The sequence below is a fragment of the Triticum urartu genome, unplaced genomic scaffold (genome assembly GCF_003073215.2).
Source record: "Triticum urartu cultivar G1812 unplaced genomic scaffold, Tu2.1 TuUngrouped_contig_6234, whole genome shotgun sequence".
NCBI classification, from domain to species: Eukaryota; Viridiplantae; Streptophyta; class Magnoliopsida; order Poales; family Poaceae; genus Triticum; species Triticum urartu.
In genome coordinates, this window is record NW_024116978.1 from 1 (window position 1) to 7,714 (window position 7,714).

Below are 7,714 nucleotides of genomic sequence, written 5' to 3' on the forward strand. Positions count from 1 at the left end.
CCTCTTTCTCACCGTGATGCTCCTGCCGGCCAGGCACTCGCCATATCCGGGTCTTCTTTTGATCTGTTTGAAGCTCTCCATCAGGCTGCACACACGGACCCGGCGCTCGTCACTTTCCAGGAACAACTAGAATCTGGTGAGTTAGGCCAGCCTTGGGCTCTCATTAATGGTGTTGTTACCTTCCAGCAACGGGCTTATGTGCCACCCGCGTCGCCACTGCTCGGGAAGGTCCTGGCTGCAGCCCACGATGCGGGCCATGAAGGTATCCAGAAGTCACTTCATCGTCTTCGCCAGGATTTCCATCTGCCGCAAGCAAGGGCATCACTTCAGCAGTATATTCATGCTTGTCAGGTTTGTCAACGCAATAAGACGCAGCAGCTTCATCCAGTCGGCTTATTGCAGCCCTTGACAATGCCATCTCATGTCTAGGAAGACATCTGCATGGATTTCGCTGAGGCACTACCGAAGGTGTGCTTGTCAGGTTTGTCAACGCAACAAGACGGAGCAGCTTCATCCAGTCGGCTTATTGCAGCCCTTGACAGTGCCACCTCGTGTCTGGGAAGACATCTCCATGGATTTCACTGAGGCACTTCCGAAGGTGGGCGGCAAGAGTGTGATCCTGACCGTCGTGGACCGTTTCTCCAAGTATGCGCATTTCATCCCCTTGGCGCATCCGTACACTGTAGTGTCTGTTGCTAAGGCCTTCTGCTCCAACATTGTCCGACTTCATGGGTTTCCAACATCCATCGTTTCGGACAGGGATGTGGTTTTCACTTCGGGCTTTTGGAAGGCTTTGTTTGCCGCCATGCGCGCTTGCACATGAGTTCAGCCTTCCATCCGCAGTCTGATGGACAATCTGAGGCCGTCAATCGCGTCATCACCATGTGCCTTCGTTGCATAACTGGGGATCGCCCACAGCAGTGGCTCCAATGGTTGCCTTGGGAAAAGTACTGCTACAACACTTCGTACCACTCAGCATTGAAGGACACTCCTGTCAGGGTGGTTTATGGACGGGATCCCCCCTCACTCCGGGACTATACGCCGGGCGAGATTCGCCATCAGGCGGTGGAACGGCAGATCATCGACCGCGATCAATTCTTACTCGACATCCGTGATCGTCTCCTTCAGGCAGCACAACAGTACAAGCATTACTATGATGATAAGCATCGGGCCCTTTCTTTTGATGTTGGAGAATGGGTTTGGCTCCGTCTTCAGCATAGGTCGGTTCCTTGGAGTAGGCGCCAAAGGGAAATTGGCTCCCAAAAATTATGGGCCTTTCAAAGTCCTCGCTAAAATCGATACGGTTGCTTATCATTTGGAGCTGCCCCCACGCGCCCGCATTCACAATGTCTTCCATGTCGAGGTCCTGAAAAGCACCATGGTCCGCCGCCGGAAGTTCCGCCGATGCTTCCACCTCTGTTTCAGGGTCAAGTACATCCAACCCATGTCCAAGCATTGCATGCTCGTATTGCTCGGGGTGCCTAGTAGGTGCTCATTCACTGGGAGGGCCAGCCGGCATCTGCTGCATCATGGGAGGATGTCACACCCTTCCGCGAACGTTATCCAAGCTTCCAGCTCAAGGACGAGCTGTTTCAAAATGGAGGGGGAGATGTCATGTGGGGCCAGCCCTATAGGCGCAAAGGACCTGTGCGGGCCAGCCCTGTACCTGCATAAAAATATGTCCTTGTTTAATTATAGTCATTTTAGATTAGGAGTTTGGGTATTAGTTGGAAAGGTTTAGTCCTGAAAAAGGTTACCCTGCCAACACCCAATTGTAGTAGGAGTCTGTAATCTGGTCTTGTAATTAGGCTATATATAGCCAGCCCTTGGGATCAATAAACGTCAAGCAGAGAATAACCTACACCCTCACCTCCCTTGCTCCTGCGTTACGGCGCCCCTCCTCACCCCCTTCTCCAACAATAGGCCGACGAGGGGTACACCCTCGACCTCCTACCTGCGCGACAATCAGCCGGGCCGTGACATTTTCATTGGGCATTTGACCTATCCGATGTGACAACACTGACGGCTAACAGTTGACCGCGGAGCTGAACTGTTCGCTCAACGAGTTCCCATGCACCTACTTGGGTATGCCTGTTCGCTCAATGAGTTCCCGTGCACCTACTTGGGCATGCCTCTCGGATTCAAGAGATTGAAGAGGGTCCATTATCAGGCCATTTTTTATAAGCTTCAACGTAAAAACAACTTCATGGAACAAGTTGAACTTGCCTTCCAACTAATGGCCATGGCTGTCGTTGGCTATGGCTGTCTTGGATGGACAGCTCGAGGCCGTGGATAGGGCTGCCTTTGCCTGTGAATGATGTCGTCAAGTCCCTGTTTGTGGCTTCCATCAGATTCAACATTGGCGATGGTGCGGCAACCCAATTCTGAACGGATCCTTGGTTAAATAAAACAAGTTTCAGCATAAAATACACAGAGCTATTTCGTCAATGCACGATTCCACGTAGCGTAGGATCACAATTAAAGATGCCTTGGCACAGGACAAATGGCTGCGTCACTTCAAGGCTGATCTGACTGCAGCTTCCTTACTCCAGTTCTTGGGGACGTGGAACAATCTCCATCAGTTTCAGCTTACCACTGGCCAGCCAAACTCATTGACATGGCTCTGGACTGCTAATGGCACCTACAGTGCTAGCTCGGCCTATGCTCTGCACTTCTCAGGTTGTATCAAGCCACCTTTTGCCAAGATGGCCTGGAATTGTGATGCTCCACCCAAATGTCAATTGTTCACTTGGCTAGCTTGGCAAGGCCGGTGCTGAACTGCGGATAACCTTGCCCGCCATGGCTGAGCATGTGCTTAACTGCATCTTTTTACGATCTGTCCTTTTGCTTCAGAGCTATGGCGTCTAGTATTGGACAAGTTGCAGCAACCGGCTAGTCTCATTCCGGCAAAACCTGATGGTACTCTTGACTGCTTGGTGCGACCGTAGCTCCTTGGATCTCACTCAAGATGCAGCCAAGTCCCGGAGATCGATCGTGGCGCTCGTTTGGTGGTCAATCTGGAAAGAAAGGAATGAATGTGTCTTCAGGCATCACTCATGCTCAGTCACCACTTTGTTCCGGAAACTCCAGATGGAGGCTCAGATGTCGACTGAGGCTGGCCAGATGCGTGTCCTACTGCTTGCCGGCCATCCTCGTGAGCCTGATTAAATGCGAGATTGCCTGTTTCCCCCTTCGTTTTGTTTTCTTTTCTCCTTCTTTGGGAGCATTTCACTCAGGTTTAGTGCCTGGGCTGTAAAACTCTGTTCCTATCCTATCTATTTGTAACGAAAGCAGTGTAAACTGCCTTTTGTCAGAAAAGATGTCATCAAAAGCTGCCAGTTTTCCCAAGCATTACTACAGATAGCAAATGATAGTTGCAGCTTAAAACCCTCTTGTCTATCATAACAGCATTGCGCCAGTCACATTCCATTCATTCACCACGCACCTACATATCTGAAGTTAACATGTCTATCCTATCTCCCTGGCTCCTTGCTCAGTTTTTTTCAAGAAGAAATTATCAAGCAAGGCATATGCAAATATGACCATCCTTTTTAACTGTTAACCTCAATTAATAATATCACAATTGGCACAGGAACAAATTACATGCTTCGCTCTTCTAATTTAATTCTGAGGCTCCATCAATCCAGAATGAACATAAATACCAATTTTGCTGGTACAAATTGTATGCTACCAATTTGCATCAGCATGGACAATTAGCTCCAAATGTAATCTCCCACAACAGGAATGAAGTGCAGCCTTAATTTTATTTCCCAATCAGAATATCCAGGAACTACTATAGGAACATATAAGTACTAACTAAAACAAAGATCGCCAAGATTTGTTCCCAAAAGAAGAAATCTCTGACCTCGATGCGCTCATCAAAGAACGGCCTGGAGCAACCACTACTCCTCGAGCTGCTTGAGCTCGGCCTTGAGCTGCTCCATCTTGAGCCCCATGGACCTGCGGAGCGCGTCGGCGTCTGCGGGCGGGACGCGCGCAAGCAGCGCGTCGAAGGCGCCGAGGGCCTCGCCGGCCGCGTCGCGCGCGCAGGCGGCCTCCTCGTTGAAGTACACCGTCTCCTTGCTGTCCATGGCAGCCTCGATCTCCTCCCGCGCTTCGGCGAACTTGCGGTTCACCTCGTCGACGTCCTTGCCGTAGTCCGTCGAGAAGGCGCGGCGTTGTGCAGGGAGGATGAGGCCCCGCGGAGAAAGTGGCAGGGGGGGGTGGGCGGTCGGTAGGGGTCTTGAGCCCCATGGACCTGCGGAGCGCGTCGGCGTCTGCGGGCGGGACGCGCGCAAGCAGCGCGTCGAAGGCGCCGAGGGCCTCGCCGGCCGCGTCGCGCGCGCAGGCGGCCTCCTCGTTGAAGTACACCGTCTCCTTGCTGTCCATGGCAGCCTCGATCTCCTCCCGCGCTTCGGCGAACTTGCGGTTCACCTCGTCGACGTCCTTGCCGTAGTCCGTCGAGAAGGCGCGGCGTTGTGCAGGGAGGATGAGGCCCCGCGGAGAAAGTGGCAGGGGAGGTCTGGCGTTCGTTAGGGGTTGCGGGGCGGCGGTGGAGGGGCGGAGGAGATAGGCGGCGGCGCGGAGGAGGACGCGAGGGTTTCGGTGCATCCTCGCTTGCGGGGGTGGGTTTCTCTTTCTCTTCTCCTTCCCTGTCGGTGTTTAGGGCATCTTCAACACTATACATCAACCCAAATTACAAGTGCCACAATTCGTGCCACTCGGTTTTTCGATGACATTTTCAGTCACGTAATAGCAAATTTCGTAGGATATATCGTAAGTTTCTGTCAAAAGTAAATTAAAGCACGAAAATTGTCATACTTGACATTTAAGGTTGTCACCATCGCGCTTACTAAAATTGTCATCCAAAATATTCGGAATTGTCATGTTTTCGTACTTGACGCTCAGATCCTACATCAAAACAAAAACATGGCAAATATCCGTGCAACATGTCCACGGATAGTTTTAAGAGAACCGATCATACACCCCGATGCATCAAATAAAATTGAACAAAAAAATTCCATTAATATTGTACATAGCAAAAGTTAAGGGTCTTTATCCATGTCGGACATGGGCACGTCTGCTCCCATGTCCTACTGTTGGAGCCCGTCGACGGCAACGTCGCCCATGGAGATGAGCTCGGCAATCTACGTGGAAGGTCCAGCCTCATGTTCGTTAGCCCGACTCGAACGGCGTGGAGTTGCCGACGTTGGCAGTGTTTCAGTCCGTCTGTGTTCACCTCCGCCGCGATCTCCCCGAACATGCAGTCGTACTCCGCCTCATTGATGCGGAGACGTCACCGCTCGCGAAGGATGGCGCAAGCACTGCACACGGACTCGTACATCGTCCGCTGCTCATCCGTGATGCCCCGGATTCTGTGCGAGCATGCCCGTGATGACCTTCGCGTTCGCATGCTCGCCGGTGATCTAGCCATCCATGAGTCGATGGTGCTCTAGGAGCTGCAAGTTGTACCACTGCTTCTCCTGTAGCATCTGAAACGCGGAGACCGGCAGCGTCTGCTTCTCCGGTTGCGTCTCCACCATGACGGTGTTGTAATGCGCTTTCAGCTACTGTAGAGCGAGCCCCGTAGCAGGCGCGGGTGGCTGCTCCTCCTCCTTCGTGTCCTCCATGTCAAGGAGAACTCCGAGGCTCTCCCTCCCAACATAATGTGGGCCATGCAGCGGGCACCCCATGTGTCCAACAAGTTTGCGACTCCGTGGCGGAGGCACGGCGAAAGGGTCTTCCACCAGCCCCAGCTAGCCTCGACCATTGGTCTGGAGGTCAAAGGGAAGAGGTGGTGTGCCGAGAGAGATAAGATGAAAGGAGTGTAGGGGAACGTGCTACGCAAAAAAATTATGCTACATGATCACACCCGGAAACACTATGAAGATGGCGGTAACGATCAAACTCATCAACGGGGAAGAGTAGCGGAAGCAAATGACGAGCCGGGGCATCCCGTCGATTCCCACACCTAGATTACACCTCCCAGCGCGGGAATTGTTCTCCAAGACGAGAGTCAAAGTAGACGAGCCCTCTAAGTATCCATGCATTCCGAAGTAGTAGTCCGACAGAGCTTCGACGTCGAGGAAGAAAAAATGTAAGAAAATTAGAGAGAGAAAGCCTAGTGGCGCTTCTCGTCTAATTAGAGCATCTACAGTCGGGGCACTCAAACCCGCCTCATACGCCCGGGCGGGCCGCCCGGTCACTGACCGGACACGTTTCTTCGACCCAGACGGACGCCTCAAATGGGCCTCGAATGCCCGGACTGATCGGCACCCCCCATATCCAGCCTAAATAAGGGGCGGATATGGGGGTGCCCGGGCACGCCCGCCACGTCGGACTGACGAAGGGGTCCCAGTCGGAAACGCCATCAAACCCGGTGGTCCGAAGATCGTCTCCTCCTTCGAACCGGTTGGAACGATGGTAACATGGACACGGGATTTTACCTAGGATTCGGGCCCTCTTGATGGAGGTAAAACCTTGCGTCCTTCTTTTGATTGTGTTCATATGGGGGATAGTACAGAGTACATATATCTACCACGAGATTGTTCTAATGAATATGAGTTGATCTATCGACTAACCTGGCCCCGGTTTATATATGCATCGAAGGCCTAGGGTTTAGAAGAGTCCTCGTGTTGTGCGCCAAGTCATGTGGAGTCTTGTATGCGCCGTGGTCTGCCCGAGGTGGCCCATTGGTGAACCACCATAAGGGTCCTCGGCCCGACCCACAGGTCGGGAGACGACGTGGATCTAGGATATGAAATATGAGAGAGGTGAATGCAAAATAGCTAATTTGAGACATGACCGATAAGTGTCCGCGGACGGGCGCATTCGTGGACGTTTGAGGCGACGATGCCATGTACTTAGGGTAGGGTCATAGGCCTGACCTAGACGCCCTACCCAAGGACACTTCCCTAGAGTCAAAGTCATTTGAAGTACAACAGAAGATATCGACTAAAACCAAGTTAAAGTGCAAGCCACTCAACCAGTTATCCCACTCGGATACCCCAATTCCACTCGATCAAGATAGAGTCACTCGACCACATGAAGAATCACTCAGAGTACAGAAGGTCTAAAGTCACCCTAGGATGGCAACGGTCAGGCGTTCACTCCGTAGTCTTAAAGATCATTTATAATCATTCATAGCTAGCGTTACCAATAACGCCCCTGCCTTAACGTACATTGAACCCTGTGTAACTGAGGGCTGGAGGGGTCTGGCGCACTCTATATAAGCCACCGCCCTCCTCTGGCACAAGGGTTCGCACCCCCTGTAACTCTCACGCATAATCCAGTCGACAAAGCCTCCGGGCACCAAGACGTAGGGCTATTACTTCCTCCGAGAAGGGCCTGAACTCGTAAATATTGCGTGCACAACCTTGTCGTACCTAGGGCCTTGCCTCCTCCTACGTACCCCCTATTCTTACTGTCAGACTTGCTCCCACGACAGTTGGCGCCCACCGTGGGGCCGGCGTCTTAGCGACTTCCAGTGAGGTTGCAGTTTTTCCGATCTTCATCAACATGGTTTCCGGCGGTGGTTTGGCTTTGGGCCGCGAGATCCATCTCGGCGTGCTCGTTTTTGTCGCTGACGACTCCGCCTAGCTCTAAGAGGCCCCCCTCGACGTCGAGGCCCTTCCCATCCGCGGGGCGGCACACTTTCGCGCGAGTGCATGCGGCGTCCTTCTGCGGCAGCCGTCGACCTAGTATCGGTTCGCGC

At 52.7% G+C, this 7,714-nt stretch overlaps 1 protein-coding gene across 2 annotated transcripts; it reads right to left on the reverse strand.

Annotated features, from left to right (window-relative positions):
• Positions 1 to 3,529: 3,529 nt before the first annotated feature.
• Positions 3,530 to 4,674, reverse strand: LOC125530327 (embryogenesis-like protein). Of its 2 annotated transcripts, none has more exons than XM_048694725.1 (2): positions 4,435 to 4,674; positions 3,530 to 4,136 (listed from the first exon to the last, which is right to left on the reverse strand). In XM_048694725.1, the coding sequence occupies exons 1-2, from the start codon at positions 4,609 to 4,611 to the stop codon at positions 3,903 to 3,905; spliced, it is 411 nt and encodes a 136-aa protein (XP_048550682.1). In that variant the 5' UTR covers positions 4,612 to 4,674; the 3' UTR covers positions 3,530 to 3,902. The 2 variants fall into 2 exon arrangements, with proteins under 2 accessions (XP_048550682.1, XP_048550681.1); XM_048694724.1 differs by having other exon boundaries at positions 3,530 to 3,960; positions 4,259 to 4,672.
• Between the last annotated feature and the right edge of the window lie 3,040 nt (positions 4,675 to 7,714).